Here is a 23,431-nt window from a genome sequence, read left to right on the forward strand (position 1 = left end):
ACAAACATTTTTGCAGTGATTATACTTTCTCATGTAAATATTTCTGTGTAAAAGCTAATCTGATTGTTAGTGGCTAAATGGAATTGGGGAGCAGGAGTACCCGGTCTATACTTGGAAGAGACCATCAAAAAGGCCTGGAGCCCATGACAGAGAGCTTAAATTCTCTCATCTCCATTAAGGGTACTAGAATAGAGGTGTGTGTGTGTGTGTGTGTGTGTGTGTGTGTGTGTGTGTGTGTGTGTATGTATGTGTAAAATCTAATCTACCCGGTCTTCGGGAGGGGGAAGGTCAAGGGGAACTGAGGCAAGGTTACATAGTAGACTTTCTTAGTCCACTGATGGCTAATGCTTGCATAGGCTTTAGAGATTTATGCTGTAAATTTCCCTTTTTAAAATGACTAGAATACAATTGTTCTTTGGGATATTCTGTCCAAGCACAGAAGCACATGTCATCTTCAGTACTGAGGATCTGTTGCAGAGGAAGACAGTTAAAATAATCCAGATGATTATTGGATGCATTTCAGTTATTTATTTAGATAGAATGTACTTAAAAAAAAAAAAAAAGGTATGAATTAAATTTTGGAGGGCTTAAAGTGGTCTCTGTCCCGGGCTCTGTTGACATTTCCGTTCTTAGGCAATTAGTTTCTAAATAATTAATGAGACACTGGATTTAGTGCTTTCTCCTTTCAGCGTAAGGAAAGGAATATGAAAATATGGTGAGAGTCTCAGCAGAGTGCCTCAGTACAATATTGGAAGTAACCACTGGATGGCGAACCATTTCTTTTTTGACTACACTTGTGGAGCCCTCGAACTTTTAGTAATCCGAAATCTCCCTTCTGTCCAGTAGAGGGAGCTTAAAGCCTGAATTTTTCTAAGCAGAAAGCAGCCATAGAGAATAAAATTATTTTTAAAGCGGCTTCGAATTATCTTGACTAAGCCTTCATTTCCTTTGGAATAACTATCTCTTTCAATTTCCTTCCTCCTTTTCTCACAGGCATACCCTTACCTTCCTCAGCATATCAAAGAATTCAAACTGGCAATATATGGTTACTGCAATTTAATTAAAATTAAAAATTAAAGTTGAATACACGTTGCCTCTGACAGGAATGCAAGCTGAGAGTAACATCTCTACCTGGTTTGCTTTTATTCTCCTCTCTTTCCTTTTCTTCTGTGCTAGGAATTTCCCTACACACTCCTACGTGAATGAGTATGAGTAGGAACATTTTGGTTTTATTCTCTTCTCTTTCCTTTTCTTCTGTGCTAGGAATTTCCCTACATACTACTACATGAATGAGTAAGAGCATTTTGATAGTTCTCTAAGTATAATGAGGGTGTAGGAACAAAGATTTTCAAAGCCAATCTGATCCTACTTGATCATTAGATGAGATTGTTGTTTTCCGTAAACTCTAGGTGACAGAAGATTCCTTTCTCCCAGGGCTTTTACAGCCCTGGGTTGTTCTCATTTCCACTTCCAATTTTTTTTTTTTTTTTTTTTTTGTGGAGTTTTATCAACAAGTCCCAGTCATTAATTAATCAGACTCTTTTTATTTATTTATTTGTTTTATTTAAATGTAAGGGTCGGGGAGTGCCAGCCTAGATAATCATCCCACCCCTTTTAAAGTAAGCGATAAAATGCTACATCCTGAGACATTTATAGGATGAGAACATATATGGAACAAGGAAATCACTCATTCCACTTAGCTGATACATTTATTAGATGAGAACACATCTTGATTATGAATGAGTTCTGGACTTAGGAAGTCTGTTGGTATTGGTATATTTCACCTCAACTTTTTCCTTACAACCTCAAGAAATTTCACCTTATAAACTTTCACCTCAGGATCTTTTAATCCATAAAAAACAGCAAGTAGCTGAATGGGGGGAGATTGAAGGACATTCTCTTTCTCTCTCCCTCCCTTCCTTCCTTCCTCCCTCAGCTGTTTCTGGTAGTCAGGCCTAGCAGCACTGACCAGAAGCGAGTGTGGTGTGGTGGGAGCAAGAACATTTTCTGGAGAGTGTGGCTGGGGGCTCTAACTGTGATTTAGGGGAGGAGAGGAATCTTTGAGATTGAGCCCAATAGAATTCAGAAAATAACAGTAAGGAGAACGAGAAGCTTAGGGCAACAGAACCAACAATTTGGGATTAAAATCTGATTATGATAATAAGCTGCTAAAAATAAGATAAAACAAAAATAAAAATGAGTAAGCAGAGGAAAATGAACCTGACCACAAGTAGCTACTTTGGTGGAAAAGAAAATCTGGGTTCATATTTAGAGGAAGATAGTGTGGTTAAAAAAAAAAAAAGCTACTCCTATCCCGAAGATTATAAATGATCACAAGTCTCAAAAGAGTTATTGGAAGAACTTAAAAAAGGAATCCAAAAATCAAATAAGAGAGATCAAGGAAAAATTAGAGGGGGGGAGAGAGTAATCCAAAAAAATTATGCAAAAGTTAACAAATTGGAAAAACATATCTACAATGTTAAGAAAATTACTTCTTGAAAACTAGAACTGGGCAAGAGGAGTTGAACAACATTATAGAACACTAGGAAATAATAAAACTAGAAAAAAATAGGAGAGAATCTGAAACTTTATCAGAAAAATAAGTGACATGGAGAACAGATTAAAGAGAAACAATATAAGAATTGTTGGACTACCTGAACAGTTATGACCAGAAAAAAAGAATCTTGTATACAATTGTACAATAAGGTATTAAGGAAAATTGCCTTGAAATTCTAGAACAAGAGGATAAAATAGAAAAAATAATCTATCATTTATCACCTGAAAGAGATTCCAGGAGGAAAACTTACAAGAATGTCATAGCCAAGTTTCAAAACTCCCAGGAGAAAATATTGCAAGCAACAACCAAAAAAAAAAAAAAAAAAAAAAAAAAAAAAAAACCCAAACCAAAACCCAACATGATTTAAATACAGTCAGAATTTCACAGCTTCTGCTAGCAGCTTCTACTTTAAAAGACCATAGGTCTTGGAAAATATTTTGAAGAGCAAAAGAGCTGGGGTTGTATCCAAATCCCAAAATAACTTACCTAGCAAAATTGAGTTTAATCCTGAATAAAAAAATAATTAGATATTAGATGAACTGAAAGGCTTTTAGGTATTTGTAACAAAAAGACTTCAACTCAATGATTTCAACTTCAAATTCAATACAAAAGCTCCAGAAAAAATATAAAGGAAACATTAGAGACTAATCATAAGGACTCATTAGAATCATATTGTTTACTTATATATATCAAAATGTTATCAGTATTCTTAAAACTGTCATCATTACTAAAATAGTTTGAAATAAAAATAAGGACTGAGTTATGTATGATGGGGTGATTCTAAAAAAAAAGAATTGTTGTTTTTGTCCTTATTTTTTTGAAGAGGATCATGACATCAGGGAGATGATGCTACCACAGGCAAATGAATTGTATTTAAGTGAGGGAGGGAACAATTATAGTATAAAAATGGGGTATGAAATAATAAAAAGAAAGCAGGTGGGGGTGGAGGGCTAGTAATGTTGGAACCTTTTATCTGGATTGAAGAGGAAACAATGTGTATATTGGAAGAGTGTAGAAGTCTTCTGAATGTGTAAAGGTGAGAAAACTAGGGGAGAGGATGGAGGAGGGACTTTTAGTGGGATGTGTGAATTAGTATTTGGGAGGATGGGGGAACTTTTGGAGGGATGGTTGAAGTGGGAAGTAGGGGACTGGTGGGAAAGATAAAAGAATATGATTTTAAAAGTCTGAGAAAGAAAATACTAAGTAAAAAGATGGAGATTCAAATTTTGAATATAATTATAATTTTGAATGTGAATGGGATGTTTATGGTAGCTCTCTTTGTGGTGACAAAGAATTGGAAATCACCAGGATCTCTATCAATTAAGGAATGACTGAACAAGTTGTGGTGTGCGGTTGTGACAGAATACTAGGTACTATAAGAAATAATGGGTTCAATGATCTTAGAAAGACATGGAAAAATATGCATGAAATGATGAATGAAATGAGCAAAACCAAAAGAATGTTAAATACACTAAAAGCAATATTGTTGTAAGAATGACTCTGAGGGGCAGCTAGGTGGTGGTGGTTAGAGTACAGCCTTGAAATCAGGAGGACTTGAGTTCAAAGATGACCTCAGATACTTAACACTTCCTAGATGTGTGACCCTGAGCAAATTACTTAATCCCAAATGCCTCAGCAAAAAAACCCAAAAGACTCTGAGTGACTGTCATTTTGATTATTATAAATACACAAATTAAAAATAAAGGACATATGAAGAAAGATGCTACCTACATCCAGAGAACTGATATATAAAAGTAGAGAATAATTTTATGCATATATACATATATTTATACTTAAATATACACACACTTACATTTACACATACCTATTGTGACTAATGGTAGACATCCTGAGGGGGGAGGAAGAAAAAAAAAGAAAAGAGAAATTTACATGATAATTTTGTTGTATATTTGGAGGGAATAGCAAATTATGCATAGTAGGTTTACAGTTTCATGTCTAACCATCTTTTTTATTGTACTGTATTGGAAATGCTTATTTAGATTGAATTTTTTTTTTTAAAGAAGCACTTTGTGATTGAATCTATGTCTTTTTTGTACTTTGGAAGGCTGATCCCCAGATTTTTTTTGTATTTTGTGGTTATTTGAAATGGGATTTCCCTTTCCATTATTGCTTCTTGGATTTTATAAGGAAATGAAGTTGATTTTTAAGAGTTTATTTGTAGCCTGTAACCTTGCTGAAGCTATTAATCCTCTCATTAGTATTTTTGCTGATTTCCTAGCTATTTTCAAGTGTACCATCATACCTTTACCTATCATTATACCTTTGATTTCTTTCCTGTCTTATTGCTATTGTTAAGCATTTCCAAAGCTCTATCAAATAGGAGAAATGGGCATCTTTGCATCATATAAGCAACTAGGAACTTAATAATCATACTATCTAGAGATGAAAGGGACATTTTAGATCACTTATCCCAAATTCTTAATTTTATAAAGTAATGGCTAGAGAAAATAGCTTAAGCTTTTAACTCATACTGTTGGCTAGAATTTACAATGTGTTGTATCTCTATAGTAGTGTGAGAGTCTTTAAGGGCAGGCACAGGAAAAACTGAGTCTTTAAGATATCACATTAGGACTGCTTAGTCATAAATTTGAGACTATGGTGAAGATAAGAAGTTGGGAGAAAGGCTATAATTATTCATGCAAACATAATTCAGCCCCTACTTCTGGGCTGTTTATGGAGTTTTTGCTTTGGGGAGAGTTTTGCTTCGGTTCTGAGTCTTTCTATATGATTGACCCAGTTTTTCCATTAGGGAACAATTTAGGAGAGAGAGGGAAAAAGAGCATAGGAAGGAGGAAGTGGAGAAAGAGAGAGAGAAGGGGAAAAGGATGGAAGGAAGAGTGAGAATAGGTAAGGGTCCTCAAATTACGCTCCTGCAGGCCAGATGCAGCAGCTGAGAACATTTATCCCCCTCACCCAAGGCTATGAAGTTTATTTAAAGGCCCAGAAAACAAAGTTGTTTTTTTTTTTTTTTTGTTTGTTTGTTTTTTTAACTATAGGCCAGCTCTCGGCCCCCTATTTAAAAAGTTTGAGGACCCCTGAGTTAAGAGTATCAAGTAATGGTAGTATTGCTATTTCAGCCAGAAATGAAGTCAGGATCTGGCTGATCCTGGATGGAGATGGAAGTTGTGAGCCAAGATTTATGGGGAGCATTGCTGTTGGAGCATGTTCCAGAGTGTCGGTGGGGTGGAATGCTATCATATAATTAGGGCGACCAGTTGTTTTGGGGAGGGAGGCTTGTCTTCCTCTTGTGATTTTTTACCTTTTAAGTTAAATGATGGCATTCTAGGTATGCAAATGGAACAGGAGTAAGTAGGAGATTTTGGGAGAAAGTTGGACCTGATAGTTTTTACTTTAAAAAATTTACCTTTGCTTGAAAAAACTCACTTAATTGTTAAAAATGTCAAAGTTGGAGTCTTATGAAGTGAATGAGAATAGGACATGTCCTAATGTTGGGTGGGGGCAGAGCCATTGACATTTCTATAATTTTAACATTTCAGGGACATTTTACATTTTCTCATATTCATGAACCAAGATTTAATTGGGGCTTTATCACTGGGAGAAGAAAAGTCTAAGAACTGGTAGACTGAGAGCCTTTTGATAAGCAGTGGAAATATTGAGGCCTTTGAAAAAACCTTCATTATCTGCTCAATATCTGGTTAAAAAGCCTTTGCTGGGGTAGGCAGACACTAATGCCATCTGATGGTCAAATTATGGACTCCACTTCCTTTTTAGTTCATTAACCAATTGACAATCTTTTTCTGTAGGTTTCTGAAAGCAGAGAAATAAACCAGGGATAGGATTCTATAGCAAATGTAGCCTTGGTGTGCACTGACCCTACATCAACTGTCTCATTTTTTTTGGCTCAATGGGAAGTGTATAAGTTTACATAGTGCTTATTATGTGCCAGATGCTGTTTCTTTTTAAACAAATATCTCATTTAATTTTTTCAACAACTCTGTTAACACCTAATTTTATAGATGAGGAATTGAGGTATACAGAGGTTAATTGATTTGGCCACGGTCCCATACCTAGTAAGTGTCTGAGGTCACATGTGGACTCAAGTCTTCCTGACTCTGGGCTGAGTGCTCTATCTGTTGGTCTAGCTAGCTACCAATCTACATTACGAAAAAGTCAGGTATAAGTCAGAATAAATGAACAAAAAAATAAACCTAATAGAAGGTTAGAGCTGGAAGGGCCCTTAAAGATTACTCGAGCCATCTCCTCTTTTTCGTGATGAAAAAATTGAGACTCAGAGAAAGATACCAAATTGCCACAGATCATACCTAAATCATAATAAATGGCAGGACATGGGGCATGACATAGACCTTTATTATAAAACTCTTTCTTGTTTCCCCATTCTTTTCAACCCTCTCTGATCCCCAAGTCCCTGCTCAGGAGTCTGTCTTTGATCCTATGTTTATAGACTCATGGGAAGTGCTATCACTCAGTAAAGAGGCCTGGAGGGGAACCTCATGCAATCCATCTGTAGTTGGAGACTCAGTATTGGGGCCTGTAGGGACAGATGGAGAGACACCTGGACTACCAGCAGTGTTTTCTGAAAACTCTGGGGATTTGGGTGAGACTGGGGCAACAGGTGAAGCGGAGGAGGCTGGAGGTAAAGGAGAGGTTTGGAGCATGGGGGAGGCTAGAGGTATAGGGGAGGCTTGGAGCATGGGGGAAGCTGAGGGTATAGGGGAGCCTTGGAGCATGGGGGAGGCGAAGTACATGGGGGAGGTTTGGGGCCTGGGTGAAGAGGGGGGTAAGGATGAAGAGGTGGGCATGAGTGAGGAAGGTGCGAACAAGGTTGAGGGAGAAGTGGAGCTGATTTCATGAAGTGGTGGCTCCCAAAGTTTGGGTCCATCAGGTCCCCGTTTAAGCCAGTCATGGATTTTGCCCATTTCCCTGGTGTCTTCATGCTCCTGGCGTAACCGCGTCCGCTGCTCCAGCAGCTCCTGCCTGGTATCGTGCAGCAGCTTTGTCCGGAGCAGGAGCTCCAGGAGCTCCTGCCTGAGACGGCGGTTCTCGGCCTTGATAGACTGAATGTGTAAGACGAGGGAGCGCGTGGCTTCTCGCTCCGCCTTGCGCACCAGCAGCTGCAGCTGTTGCCGGGCCTCCCGCTCGTAAGCCGCCTTGTCCTCCAGGAAGCGGCCTTTCACCCGATGCAGCAGCTGGGTGTGCTCCACCCGCAGGTGCAGCAGCTCCCGCTCCAGCGTCTTGATCCTGGCCAGCTGCTCCAGCTGCAGCTCCTGGGAGAGTGCAGGGGACCACAGAATCAGCCCCATGGGATTGACATGCTCAGTCCCCTTTGTGCAAGTCCCGAGGATTTATCTAGGTTGTTTCATATCCAGACCTTTGAGCCAGCGTCTCTGATGTTGAGGGGACAGATAAATATATGGGGACAAGAGCCACTCCACTCCCTTGCCTTTGCGAGCCATCTCCGAAGGCGCTGTAGCGTCCTCATTATCTGATCTTTCCCCTGCCTCCTTTCCCTTTTCCCCAGCCCTGTGTGCTGTACCCCGGTCACCCGTGGGTCACTGACCTTGAAGGGCTGTAGACGTTCCACCTGGTACGCCATGTTGGCTGAGCGGGCCTCCATCTCTGTGAGCTGGGAGCGCACTGCACCCTCCCGACCCTGGTACAGGGTAGTGAGTTCTTCTTGTTGGAAATGCACCTGAGCCAGGTCTGCACGATTTTGTGCATCCAGTGTGATGATGATGTTGGCGCAGCGCTGGGCCCGTGAGGACATATAAGCTGCATATTGCCGGTTCTCCTCACGTAGCTGGGCAGCCTCCCGGTCCAGGAAATCATTCTCCCACAGTATATTCTGCACACGCTTCTCATAGGTTTCTAGCTGCTCAGTCAATGCTGCATACTCCCGCTGCAGAAACTGGTAGCGCTCTGATAGCACCGGCTCTGTGACATCTATGCCTCCTGGACCCCGGCGGCCTGCGCCCCCACTCTTCTTCTTTGAGGCCATGGGGCTGGACCTGTGGGGACATGGGGAACTTCAGGAGCACTGTTTAGGTCATTCCATCCCCTCCTTTGTGTTCAGATATCATATGCATCCTTCTAGGATCATCCCCTCAACACTCTGTGCTCTTGGAGTCATCCTACCCATTCCTTTATCCTCCTGAGGTTGTCACCTGCACCAAGATCATCTAGTTTCTTGTTATCCCATCGTTATTATTCCCTCTCCCTTTCCCTTCTCCTCCTCCACCCTCAGTCTTTCAGGATGAACCCTTTCATTCCCAGGTGCCTGTTAGAAATAAGAAGTAGGGATAGGGACTGAACGGGAGGAAGAGACAGACAGATATTGAGGGCTCAGGGGCTACTGACCTGTTCTTTGCTGGGCTGGTTGGAGCCTGATTGAGTTCATAGGGTCACCTCATTTCTAGCTCTTCACTGCTTGGAAGATCCCTTCCTGTGGATGTTGACAGCCAATTCCTTTAGAAGGGATTGGAGTTCTGTTGCTATAGAGAAAGGCAAAAGAACTCCAAGACCCTTTAAACATCACTATTACTATTGCATCAGCCTTGGTCCTGGCTCCATTCACCCTCATCACAAATCCCTGGTTATGTAGTGATCATTTGAAGGGAGCACCCCTGTGTACTTTATTTTTTATCATTTTTTTTTTGGTTATACATGTATATTCACTTAAAAAATACACACTTTTTTATAAATTGTATTGGGAGAGGAAAACTCAGAACAAAAGGGAAGAAACATGAAAGAAAAAAAAAAACCAGAAGAAAAAGAAAAAAAAAGTGAACACAACATGTATTGATTTATAGTCAATGTCCATAGTTCTCTTTCTGGCTGCAGATGATATTTTCTATCCAAAGTTTATTGGGATTGCCTTGAATCACTGAACCACTGAGAAGAACCAAGTCTTTCATAGTTTACCATCCCCAAATTTTGCTGTTACTGTATACAATGTATTTCTGATTCTGCTTGTTTTGTTCAGCATCAGTTCATGTAAATTTTTCTAGGCCTTTCTAAAATCAGCTTGTTCATTATTTTTTAATAGAACAATAATATTCCATCACTTTTATATACCATAACTTATTCAGCCATTCCCCAATTGATGGACATTATTCATTTTTACAATTCTTTGTCACCACCAAAAGAGCTGCTACAAATATTTCACACATTTCACACATTTTCACACATGTGGGTCCTCTTCCCTCTTTTATGATTTCCTTGGGATACAGACTCAGTAGTAGCACTACTGAATCAAAGTCCTTTGGGCTGTGGGCCCATTGCTACAATGGTTATATCAATCCACAACTCAATCAACAATATATTAGTGTTCCAGTTTTCCCATATCTCTAATATTTATCATTAACTTTTACTGTCATCTTAGTCAATCTGAGAGGTGTGAGGTGATACCTCAAAGTTTTTTAAATTTACATTTCTCTAATCAATAGTGGTTTAGAGCATTTTTTTTGAATGACTATAGATGGCTTTAGTTTCATCATCTGAAAATTGTCTGTTCATATCCTTTGACCATTTATTAATTGGGGAATGATGTGTGTTCTTATAAATTTGACACAATTCCACATATTTTAGAAATGAGGCCTTTATCAGAAACAGTGGTTGTAATTTTTCCCCCCTCAATTTTGTGCTTCCCTTTTAATCTTGTTTGTATTGGTTTTGTTTGTGCAAAACCTTTTTAATTTAATATAATCAAAGGTGTCCATTTTGCATTTCATCATGTTCTCTATTTTTTCTTTGGTCATAAATTCCTCCCTTCTCCAAAGATCTGATAGGTAAACTCTCTCTTGCTTTCCTAATTTGCTTATGGTATCTCCTTTTGCTTCCAAATCATGTATTCATTTTGACTTTATTTTGTTATGGTGTGTGAGATGCAGGTCTATGCTGACATTATTTTCCAGTTTTCTCAGCAATTTTTTGTGAAATAGTGAATTCTTATTCCAGAAACTGGAGTTTGGGGGTTTATCAAATACAAGATTACTCTAATCATTGATTATAGTATCATGTGATCTAGCCTATCCACTGATCTATCACTCTATTTCTTAGCCAGTACCAAATGTTTTTGATAACTGCTGCTTATAATAGAGTTTTACATCTAATACTGCTAGGCTACTGTTCTTTGTATTTTTTTCTCATTAATTTCTTTGTTATTCTTGACCTTTTGTTCTTCCAGATAAATTTTGTTATTGTTTTTTTCTAGCTTTATGAACATTTTTTTGGTACAGTTTGATTGGTATGGCACTGAACAAATAGACTATCTTAGGTAGAATTGTCATTTTTATTATGTTAGCTTGGCCCACCCATGAGCAAGTGATATTCCTAATTGTTTAGATCTGACTTTATTCGTGTGTTTTGTAATTGTGTTCATATAGTTCCTGGATTTGTCTTAACAACTTTTGCATGGGGATATCTGTAGAGTGTTGGTACTGTGAGGGATGTAGAAGACCCTTGCCCAAAATGACTACTCAGAGATCATTCAGTAAAAAGTAGAAAAGTTGTTTATTGAAAATCTCCAAAGGATGAGCTGTCCTACCACGAGATAAGAAAGAGAAAGCTTGTGGTAGGAGGGCTAAAGAAGTAGTAAAGATACATAGCTTTTATACAATAGATTACATCACAAGAGAGCATTGAGAAGGGGAGGGGGAGGCATCTAATTGGTTGTTGCTATTCGGAGAGATTGGAATGGAAGGTTTCTGTTTCCCCAAAATCTCCTGATTTCTAGGAAACAGAAAATCAGGCCTTCAGGTTTAATCAAGCAGATAGTGGTCAAGCTAATAGACTAAATATCGATAAATGTCAAATACTGATAAATGTCATCAGCTCAGGTTAAGTAAATATGTTTCTAGTTGGCCAAGGCTCAAGTAAATATGAGCCTGCACATATTATACAGATCATAGGGAAAACACAGAAATGATGAAAGTAAAATACAGAAAAAGAATTCATACATTCCTGTAAGTTCTTCACCTTATCTCTCTATGCCACACAGAACCCTAGGTGTTATATCTATGAAGACATTTTCAATGAGGTTTGTGGCTATCTTATGTTCCTCTAATACTGGCATTATTGAAATAGAAGAGTCAAGCTTTGGGTCCCTTAAGAGACTTGGTAATTGTTTGGTAATCAGGAATCTGTGGTCACACAGGTCACAACCCAGTGAAGATTCTCGTCACTTTTTATCAGGGTGTATTGTAATTATTTCATAAATGATCTTTCTGGCTCAAGTGTCTCCCCACAAGCCAAAGTGATTTACTTACCATGTCATGTCCCTATTCAATAAATGGTAGTGTTCTATATTAGCTCTAGGATCAAATATACATTGGGCATTGAGGCTTCTACTCTCTTTTTTTGGGAAGAACTCTAGAATTGAAACAAACCTAAGTTTTTACCTCCAACCCACCTTAGGCCCTGGGATAGATTTATAGAAAGGCAGACAGTTTGAGGAGGAGAAAACACTTGCCCTATGGCTTTGGGATTCAGGTACCTTCAGGACTGAGAACAACCATTTCTGCATGTGTGTAGAGTTCAGAGGGTCTCCTTACATAGTATGGAAAAGGGATAGAGAAAAGACTACATGTCTTTTATACATATTTACCTGAGTTCTCCCAAATTCTCCTCCAAACAACTTTAAAATTACACCTCAAAATTAGTTTTGGAATGACAAAATCCACAAAAAGACAAAGTGAAACAGTTTTCCAGCTCAATAAGATTGGCAGGAAAAGGTTTATCATGGTGGATTGAGGGTGGACCACAGTCCAGTGGACAACTCCTGAAAAACCATCAGCAGTTTCTGGAATTCCTACTCTGTAGACAATAACTGGTCAGAAAGACATTACAAAAGTCCCTTTGCTGGCACTGGATGCAGGACTCTGTTGCATTGCCTGTATAGGGATTTGGGTCACAGTCCTAGGTCAAGAAGGACCACTAGTACACAAGAGCTTGAAGATGCAGGGAAAGAAATGATCCAAGGTGAAAAGAAGTGCTCACAAACCAGAGCACAGCCAAGAAGAGTAGCAAATACATCTCTCTAGAATCAGGGGTCCTCAAACTACGGCCCGTGGGCCAGATGCAGCAGCTGAGGATGTTTATCCCCCTCATCCAGGGTTATGAAATTTATTTATTTAAAGGCCCACAAAACAAAGTTTTTATTTTTACTATAGTCTGGCCCTCCAACAGTCTGAAGGACAGTGAACTGGCCCCCTATTTAAAAAGTTTGAGGACCCTTACTCTAGATAATACCACTTTGAATGAACTGAAAATGTACATATCCCAGCTCTAGCTCTAAAAACAACTATACAAACACCCTGTAACTTGAGACAGTTCCCCCTCCATTCTGGGAGCAGAGCCCATCTTTAATATAAAGTTAAAAGTCAAGAAATTGCCTGGAAATCTTTGGTAACAGAGAAGACCAAAAAAATAAACTCAGAAGGAGACAACAAAATTAAAATTGTATCCAAAGCCTCAAAGAAAAATGTGAATTGCTTTTAGGTTTATCAAGAGTTCTTTAAAGAATTCAATAATAATTTTAAAATCAAGAGAAATAGAGGAAAAAAAATGAGAATGATGTAAAAAAAAACTTCCAAAAAACTCAACAGCTTACTAAAGAAGGCACAAAAAATACTCAAGAATATAATAACACCTTAAAAAACAAAGTTGGTAAAATAAAAAAAGAGGAACAAAAATCCACTGAAGAGAAGAACTTCTTAAAAAGCAAAATTAGTTAAATGGAAAAATATGGACAAAAATTCACTGAAGAAAAAAATTCCTTAAAAAGTAGAACTGGCCAAATGGAAAAAAAAAAGAGTTACAAAAGCTCACTGAAGAAAACAATTACTTAAAAATTAGAATTGGGCAGATGAATGTTAATGACTCCATGGGATCTTGAGAAACAATAAAACAAAGTCAAAAGAATGAAAACAATTGAAGAAAATGTGAAATATATAATAAAATTTTTCTTTGAATTCATCAATATTCATCATGGTAGGAACATATCCATTTTTGATGGTGGTGTGGCATTTTCCTTAATAGTATTTTTTCCTCAATTACATGTAAAGATAGTTTTCAACATTCATTTGTGTTTAGATTTTGAGTTTCAAACTTTTCTCTTCCTCTATTCCCTCCCTCCTCCCCAGGACAGGAAACAATCTGCTATAAGTTATACATACGCAATCATGTTAAACATTAAGTTTCTGTAAGTGACAATCACATGGGCCTGTTACTTTGTTTGGGAAGCACACAAGTTTTTTTTTTTTTTTTTAAATTAGATTTGATATGATTGAGAAGCCTAGGTCAGTTTTCTAGTATTTCTCATGATGAAGATTACTCCAGAAAAATGTATATCCAACTCCAACTTTAGTAAGTTGGTCTTCATTTGCCAACCTTGTTTCATTCAGGGTTACTGTTTGGGTGTGATATCTGCTGAATTATCTCGCAGCAAGGGTTGTTCATATTTCAAATTTCCTGAATATTGTGTTGTCCATAACTGTGCATATATCCCATGTGCCAATGGAGAGTTTTTCTGAGAACAATCTCTTGGTCATTTTTTATAGCACAAAAATATTACATCATAATCCATAATCACAACTTGTTCAGCCATTTCCTAATTGATGGTCATCCCATGAATTTACAATTCTTCCTATCACATAAAGAGAGGCTAAAAATATTTTTGTCTATATAAGTCCTTTTCCCTTTTAGTTTTGGTAAATAGATTGGGGAGAGATAATTTAAGAATTATTTGACTATCTGAAAGTCATGATCACTTATTTCAAGAAATTATTTAGAAAAATTGCCCTGCTATCCTAGAACCAGAGGGTAAAATAGAAATTGAAAGAATCACTGATTATCTCCTGAAAGTGATTCCAAAATGAAAACTCCCAGGAATATTACCTAACAAAAGTAAGTATAATCTTTTATCCATAAATCTGGTAATATTGATAACATAGATAATGTATTCCATGCTTCTTTAATTTACTAGTGATATCTCCTTTTATAGCTAAGTCATGTATCCATTTTAAATTTATCTTGGTGTAAGATGTTGATTTACACCCTGTTTCTGCAAGACTGCTTTCCAATTTTCCCAGACTTTTTTTTTTTTTTAACCAAATAGCACATAGTAAATACTTAATAAATGTTTATTGGAAAGGATTTGGAAAAGTAGATACACTAAAACACAACTGGTAGAGTTGTGAACTTTATTATTCTGGAGAACAATTTGGAACGATGCCCAAAAGACTGTAAGGCTGTGCATACTCTTTGACCCAGCAAGATTGTTACTAGGTCTGTATCCCAAAGAGATCAAAGAAAAAAGGAATAGATCTATATGTACAAAATATTTATAGCAGCTTTTTTTGTGGTGGCAAAGAAATGGAAATTGAGGGCATGTTCATCAATTGGGGAATGGCTAAACAAGTTGTGTTATATCATTGTGATGGAATACCATTATGCTATAAGAGATGATAAGTAGGATAGTTTCAGAAAAACCTGGGAAGACTTATATTAAGTGATCCAACATCACATGAGCAGAGCCAGGAGATTATTGTACACAGAAACAGAAATAATGACAATGTGCAATGATCCAAAACAATTCCAAAGGACTTCTGATAAAAAATGCTATCCATCTCTAACACAAGAACTCATGAAGTTTGAAAATTCAGATCAAAGCATACTTTTAAAAACATTCTTAAAAAAAAAAACCCTAACATTGCTAACATGGAAATATGTTTTGCGTGTCTTCACATGTATCATTTATAACAAATTGCTTGTCTTCTCAAGGAGGTGAGAGAGGAGGAAGGAAGGGAGAGAATTTAGAACTCAAAATTCTTTAAAAAATGTCAAGAAAAAAAGAAAAGAAATACAGGGAGACATTGGTGCTACAAAATTGAGTTCTTTCCTGAGATTGAGAGAAGGTTTAGAACCCAGTCCTTCCGTAAGCATTGCCTGAAATAGTTATATGCTACAATAATGCCTAGTACATAGTAGGTTCTGTATCAATGTTGATTGAATTGGTTGCCATTCTTTAGATGAAGAAACTGGTGAAAAGTACTTGCCCAACATCTCACAACTAATTAATCTTACAGTTATAATTCAAACCCACATCTCTTGTTTTCAAGTTAGAAAACTATAAAGTTTGGGAATTGGAAGCAGCTTTCAATAATTGATTGTTTAATTCCTCCATTTCACCAATAGGTAAATTAATGTTTGAGAGGCTGTGGGTCTATAGATAATAGAGAGCTATTCTCATACTCAGGAAGACTTGAGTTGAGTTAGCCTCCAATACACCTGGGCAAATAATTTAATTCCTCAGTCCTTCAGGCAACTAAGGACATGATATTTGTAAATTCCTTTCATTAATGAAATAACAGGCCTGGTCTGAAAAAAGCATTATGTGTAGGAGAAAGAAGGGACTTAGTAAAAACCATATGATGAATTAATGTCAGAATTGTAAATGAGGTCAGGAATCTGTCGAAGGGTTGGGGGGAACTCTAGGAAGACAATACTGGAACAGCTGGGGGAACTCATCTTGGTGGTAAGGGGAAAGCCTTCAGATGGTCCTGATGGCCTTCAACTTCATTGTATCAAGATTGGTCTTCCTGTGGCTCTATGAATTGTCCCCAGGGAACAGATGGGCTATACTCTAGGGAATCTATACTCCAGGGAATCTATACTGTTCCAGGCCATACAATCTCTGACCCTCAACACACCCTCCTACATGGAGGGTAGGGATTGGAAGAAAGAAAGAGTGGCCATTATTTCTATCTTCCTCTACTCTGGGATTCAGGATGTGGGGCAAATGTGTGGGGACATAGGTGTGAGGATATTCTGCCCCTGAAGAGGAATGAAATGACTACTTAATTTTACCGCAAATAGGAGAACAGGTATATTCTGACACTTATCCCTACCTCAGTGTTAGAACAATATACTTCAAAGAGTTTAAGAGAAAGGTTAGGTGATATAAAATTCCACAAGGAAATAGAAAAAGTTTCAAAAATGAAATAAAGAAGACATGTTAGAAATAAGTACAAAGATAGAAAGGACTCAGGATTGTATGGAGTAAGTTGTTTTATTTATAGTTCTTGTAAGAAATGGACTATCCAAATTTATAGATGGGGAAAGAACCTTCTATTTCCCATCTTGAAATGCAAGGTCCCTCCCTCCTTGACCCAATTATCTGGGGATGACAAAGTTAAGAGATTTCTTGTTCCTCCCATTGCATGTTCCTCCTTGACAAGTTCCCCCTCCCTCATCATAAAACTCATTTTCAAAAATGGCTGAAAACTCTTCCTTTGGGGAGGAGAAGTTAATATTAATTAACTCATGGACCAACTAGGTAGTACAGCACCAGCTCTGAAGTCACGAGGACCTGAGTTCAAATCTGATATCAGAAACTTAACTCTTCCTAGCTGTGTGACCCTGGACAAGTCACTTAAGCTCAATTGCCTCAGTCAAATATATATATAAACTCACTAGGCATGCATATTGACTGCTTGCAATTATCTTTCACCTACTTGTTTTGGGGTGATTTTTATCAGTTTTAAGTTCAGTGGCTTATTATCTTGTTTTATACAACTAACTCGGTCAGCTGACATGACCTTTCTCTAAGTTTTTGTCTCTATGTGGAAATAACAATTTTGTAGGTTGTTCACAGACTTACACTAGTGATTCTGATGAAGAAGTCAAGGTGGTCCTTTCTAGAGAGACTAATTTGAATACATATAAAAGTCATGAATTAATGTAGATTTTTTTATGGCCATAAGAACATAGAATTTAGAATTGAAACAGACCTTAGGGCTCAATTAAATTAGTCCCCTGATTTTGTAGCTACGTTGAAACTGAAAATAGAAACAGAAAATTGAAGAATATAAAAGAATGACCTAATGTTATGAGAATAGTCAGAAGAGTTAAAGCTAAATAATAAACTGAAGATGGTAATGCATACTGTATCAGCTTTAAAACTACAATATTAGAACAGTATTATTCTCCTTATTGGGGGAGACCTGAGGGCACCTTTCATTCCTTTTAGGTAATGTGTTCTGAGAAATAGGTTTTGGGTTTTGGTCTTAGGTAATTTGTGCATTTCAGTTCTAGATATAAATGGTGAAGTCCCAGACTGCAGAATCTGTGTTTTGGTGATTTTCGAGACCAGGATCCTAAGCTGGATGTTGAGTCTGCCCAGCAGTGAAGCTTAGAGAAGCCTGACCAAGAGGAAAAGAAATCTAAGGGGATATTGGCTTTGGAACTTGATGGAACTAATTCTTTACATGAGTGTGAACCTAATCTTTCTCCCTTCCCCAGAGAAGGGAAGGAGGGCTGTCTGGAGGGATAATACCCCAAGTCTTAGAGTGAGAGAGGGAGGAATGTTTATATTTGTTCTTACTATTCCTCCAAAGTAAATGTTTCTTTGTAAAAACTAATCTGACTGTTAAGTAGTTAAATGGAACTTGGGTGGTTTGATTCCCCAAAATTGCAATGGTAAATTAAGGGACATGATAGCCTCATAAGGGTACCAGAGAACTCTGCAGGAGAGGCAAAATGTAATACACCTGGCTTTTAGGCATGAAGACAGAGAATCCGATTTAGAAACTCATGAAGCAAAGTAAGGAAGGCTTTTTTCTCTTCCCACAGAAAACTGATCTCCAAATGCCCAATACTCTGGTAGTTCCATAAAATGAAGAAATGAAATTAGTTTGGTTTAATCTATTTTAATGCCAGAGAAACTGAGATAAGACAGAGATTGGTTTTTAATCTTTTTAATGTGGAAAGTTCTGACTGGCCAACCAAATCAAACTCATGTTCAAAAATTATTTGGCCCCGAGTGACTGAAACAGGGAACTTTTATAGCTACGATCTTATAGGGGAAACAAAGGCAGATAAGAAGGGCAAGGACACTGGGTGACTGGACAAGCCATAATTCCAGGAAAGGATCATAACTTAGGCCTGATAGGATAAGGGTCAAGATAAGAAGGTTTGGGGAAAGAGACAGAGAAGGGAGGGATAGTACTCAATCCCTCACGAGGAGGGGGAATTATCCCAGTAAATATTGAGATAATGCACCAGGATTTATGACTCAATGGTATGCAAAGAATGTTCCTGACTCAATTCTTCCAGTCCTAATGGCAAGGAAAAAGGGAGGGGGACTATACTATTTTATTCAGAGCATAACACTATTAGTTTTACACTAAAGAAATGGGACTGTTTTAGATAAAGAAACTTAGGAAGGATGTGATATTTGTCTTCACGTATTTGAAGGATTGTCATGTAGATACAAGTTTCTTAGCCTCAGAGCTCAAAATTAGGAGTAATGAGTGGAAATCACAAAGAAGAATATTTTGATTAAATATAAATGTAGCATTTGGGATGGCTCTTCTTTCATGTAAATCCCCCCCAAAGGCAGCGTATTCTGTGGGTCCACAACTTAAAATAATAGCTCACAATGTTTTCACTCTTATTTGCCAGCAAATAAATGATTGTATGTACACAATTGGTCCAAAGCAACATATCTTAATGAAATAACATAGCAATAGTGATGAGGTTCTAGTGACAGTCAGAGAGTTGTGAAAATACCCTTTTAGTTGGAGGTACAGGTTCTTCATGAAAGAATTCATGAATCCAAAAAGTTTTAGGTGGCAAAAATGGAAGTTTATTGTTGGATGAGAAGTCAGCTTTGCTAGAAAAACTGACTTCTTTAGTGGCAAAATCCTATTAGGGAAATGGAGGCTAGCACTGAGAAAAGAATGTTTTCTCAGCAGGCAGGGGTCCTTGTAGCTATACCAAAGAAGCAGAGCATGCTACTTTTGACCTTCTGCAAAGAAGTGAGTTTAGAAATATCCTTTAATAGGAAATTATGAGGCTCCAGCTTCAGGTTGAAAAGAAAGCCAAAGTCCCCAGGCCTAGATCTCCAATTGAATGGGAATCACTTTTTGAAAGTTTCTGGAATTTGGAATTTCCTGAAAATAGTTTGTATCTTCAAAAGATCAATGGGGTGATTTGCCTTAGAAAAGGCCAGTCTGAGAAATACAGACTCCACAGAGCCTGGGAGACCCTGATCTCTCAGATCAAAAGAGGACACAATTTCAGAGTGATAATTTTACAGATTAAAGGGAACACAATTTCATATCCCTGTCAATAGGATATCATTTCATTAAATCTTAGACACTCTCTTCAGTAGATACACATATCATCAATGGAAAGAGTAAATGCTCTTAGGTATCATGCATTAGGGAGCCTAAATGTATGGTTAAGGTATATAGATAGAAGGACATATACATAGGGAAGCATTATAGCCATAGGGTGGGGGGTTGTAGCAGTGTTTTTTGATTCTGTTATATGCCCTGTATTTCTATTGTTTCCCATGTCTCTTCCTCTCCACTAGATTTTTACTATTGCTACCTACTTAACTGTAGTCTTCATTTTACTCCAGAATCAGTGTTTTAATTATTTTTTTATTTTAAAATTAAATGTTTTTAATTAAAAAAGTTATTTTGGCAAGAAAAGCATGTCCATACTAAGTTGTTGCACTAAGAACAAGTATTTTTTTCTTCTGTTAGCTCTAAGATTCTTTGTCCCAGGACCTAACCTCTTTTGGAACCTAGATTGTAATGCTGGAAAAATTGAGGCAAGATAGAGATTAGAGAGTATTTAATAATTATTTAAAAGGGAGAGATTTACTGGGACCAAATGGATCCATGGTTTTGTCCCAGGGCTGAATGAGACTATCATCTCCAAGAATACAGCAAACAATTTGAGTTCTCAATGACATATATACACATGGTTTAGACTCAGGGATAGACTGAGTCAGGGGTGGAGTCAGGGTGCTGAGAGAGGGAACAGGACTCTAACAGGGTGGGGTGAGGCACCAGTGATGGGATGACATAATGGGGGGAGGAACCCCAGAGATGGGGAGAAGCATCTTGATAAGACAGTATCTGATATTCTGATAGCTTGGGATTGGGGAGAGGCATTCTGATATTCTAAAACATAAGATCTTTTATCCTTATCAAATATTCTGATTAAGAGGGAGGGGTGGTTTTGCAGGATTGAGCAGAACAATTACAAACTGAAGCAGAACAATTAGGGAAACTGAGTCAAGACAATAAAAGAGAACTGTGGCATAACAAGATCAAGCAGCCAATTAACTTAAGCCTTTAGGCATTTAGTCTGTCTTTTAAATTCAGTTTCTCCTGCTAGAGGGACCCAAGAATTTGTCTCAAACCTTTATCTGATTTAGGGCCAAAAAAATTCTTTTAATTATAGCCAGTTCTAAATTGTCAATCTGCATTCACAGAATCACAGAATTTGGGAATTGGAAGGGATTTAAGCATCTTTGTAGTCCAGAGATTCTTAATCTGGAGTCTGTGAACTTGTTCAACAATATTTTGATAATTATATTTCAATGTAACTAGTTGCCTTTACATTTCTTTGTATTTTATTTTATGCATTCAATAACATTTTTTTTTTTTTTTCTGAAAGGGGTTTCATAGGCTTTACCCAAATACAAAAAGGTTCATGGCACAAAAAAGATTAAAAATCTCTAATCTAATCCATTCTATACACAAAAGAATTTCTGCTAAAATACACCTGACATGCTTGTCCAGTCTCTGCTTGAACATCTCCAAGGAAGGCAGCCCTACCACCTTTTTTATTAACACATCTTACTTTTGGGCACCTTTCAATGTTAGGAAGTTTTTCTTTATATCAAGGCTAAACTGGTCTCATTACTCCTAATTCTTCCTACCCCTTCCCTCTTTCCCCCTTACCTGACAAACAGAACTCATTTAATTCTTCCTCCAACAACAACTTTTAATCCTGTTCCCCTTGAGTCTTCTGTGCTCCAGGCTAAACATGTCTAATTCCTGCAACCCATCCTCCCATGTCATACAATCAAGACTTCCCATTGCCTCCTTTTAAACATTCAGTATCTTATAAATGTTCTTCCTCAATAATTATCAATTATATAAAACATTTCTCACATAAAACTTGGGGTACAGCTTCCCACAAATACATTTTTGGGAAGAATTGGCTTAAACTGAGAGCACAAAGTAGTGGGGCATACATAGAGAGAACATATGTGGCAAAGGAGTAACTCACACTTTAGGGTAGGGAAGTCCTTAAAAAAATTTTTTTTTATGGATGCCTCATGAAGTTTCCCTTGAGTATAGCTCTCTGCACCAAAGGGTCTTCTGTGACTTTCTAGAGTGCATAGCCAATATTTCTTTTGGCCACAAAGGATCAGTTTCTAGGAAGTTGCTTTCCTCACTTCATCTGGTCCTAGAAGTCCTTTCTTTCTTTGCAAGTCCTCATTTGACTCCCCTTATATGAATATCTCTCTGTATCTTTTTGTCTTTAGTGTGCTTCTTTGCTCAAGGCTTGAAGCATTGTTTCCTATTTATTGGCCTAGTAGTTTTGATCCTAGATACTTTCAAAGATAGATGGAGAGAGGCGAGAAAAGTTTCCTTTCAGGGGTCTGTTTTCTCTGCTTCTGATTCTAGAACTGATGAACTTTGAACAAGAATGCTTTCACCCCATGACTGAGCTAACTTAACTCTGAAATGCTAACTGTTTTTATATGTAGGTCCAGTAGTTTCTCTGATTCTTTTGGCCAATCACAAGATGTTTCTTGTATCTTCTGTCTTCATCCAGTGGCCAAAAGTCTATATTTTTCTATAAATGACTAAAAAGTTAATCATATATTTGTAGGAAAATTTCTTAACACTCCTGGTCTCAGGGCACAGGTATGTCTTATTTATTTACAAAACCTAATCATATCTAGTTATTCAATTGAGAAGTCTGGACCTTTTGCAACTACATTATTTGGGGTGAGAGTGGATTCTCTCTTCCATCTCTTTACCAATGATGAAACTGAGATCCATAGAAGTTAAATGCTTTGCCTAAGTCACAGTGCTATTAAACAGCAGTAATGGGATTCAAACTTAGTCTCCTGGTTTTAAATCTAAGTTTCTTTCCACTTACGAGACTCCCTGGCATCAGGACTGATAACAATAAAAGAAAACTCTCTGAAGCCTCCTTAAGACTTATGCCATCCCCTGGTGATTATCTTCACTGCATTCACCACTATTATCCCAGTCTATACTTTGACAGCACAGTGCCTGGCACATAATAAGTACTCAGTAAATGCTTGCTTGATAGATAAGAAACTTGCTTGAGTTCACATAATCAGAAAATATCAGGTCAGGATTCAGAAACACAGGTCCTGTCATCTTTTCTCTATAGGAGAAAGCCTTTCCAGGGGGCACCATATTAGATCTGTCCTGGCTTTCCATGGAGATCAAATAGGAGAGAATATTTATGGATTAGGAAGAGTGGGGAAAGGGAAGGAAAATGGAAAAAGGGAGAGAGAAAGTAAGAAAGAAAGAAAAAGAGAAAGATAGAAAGACAAATAACTAGAGAGAAATAGAGACATGAGAAGAGGCAGAGAGAAAGAGAAAAAGAAACAGAGACAGAAAGAGAAAAAAGAGAGATAGAGAGAAATACAGAAACAATGAGAAGAGACAGTCAGAGAGAAAGGCTCAGAGAAAAAGAGAGAAAGAAATAGAAAGAGGCACACAGAGACAGAGGGAGAGACATAAAGAGGAGAGAAGCAAAAGTGAAGAGAGGAGATAATTCTGTAGGGAGAGACAAAAGTCCCTGAAAAAAAAGTCAGAGAGAATAAGTGCAAGAACAAGTGATAGAAAGGAAAGGAAAGAGGACAGATGAATGAAAGGAATGGAGAGAGTAGCATACTCTCTCAGGTTCACGTTACCTTTTTAGTGCCACTGAAGTAGTAGGTAGCAATCATAGATAGCAAAAATAGGCAGATGAATAGGAGTCCAATTCTGAATATAGCAGCAAAGAGTAAAATGAGCAAATCCA

General features: G+C 37.6%; 1 protein-coding gene across 1 annotated transcript; it reads right to left on the bottom strand.

Annotated features, from left to right (window-relative positions):
• Nucleotides 1–6,886: 6,886 nt before the first annotated feature.
• Nucleotides 6,887–9,019, bottom strand: CCDC166 (coiled-coil domain containing 166). Its single transcript, XM_051965232.1, has 3 exons — nt 8,915–9,019; nt 8,118–8,565; nt 6,887–7,824 (listed from the first exon to the last, which is right to left on the bottom strand). The coding sequence occupies exons 2-3, from the start codon at nt 8,553–8,555 to the stop codon at nt 6,970–6,972; spliced, it is 1,293 nt and encodes a 430-aa protein (XP_051821192.1). The 5' UTR covers nt 8,556–8,565; nt 8,915–9,019; the 3' UTR covers nt 6,887–6,969.
• Between the last annotated feature and the right edge of the window lie 14,412 nt (nt 9,020–23,431).

Source organism: Antechinus flavipes, chromosome 1 (genome assembly GCF_016432865.1).
Source record: "Antechinus flavipes isolate AdamAnt ecotype Samford, QLD, Australia chromosome 1, AdamAnt_v2, whole genome shotgun sequence".
Classification (NCBI taxonomy): Eukaryota; Metazoa; Chordata; class Mammalia; order Dasyuromorphia; family Dasyuridae; genus Antechinus; species Antechinus flavipes.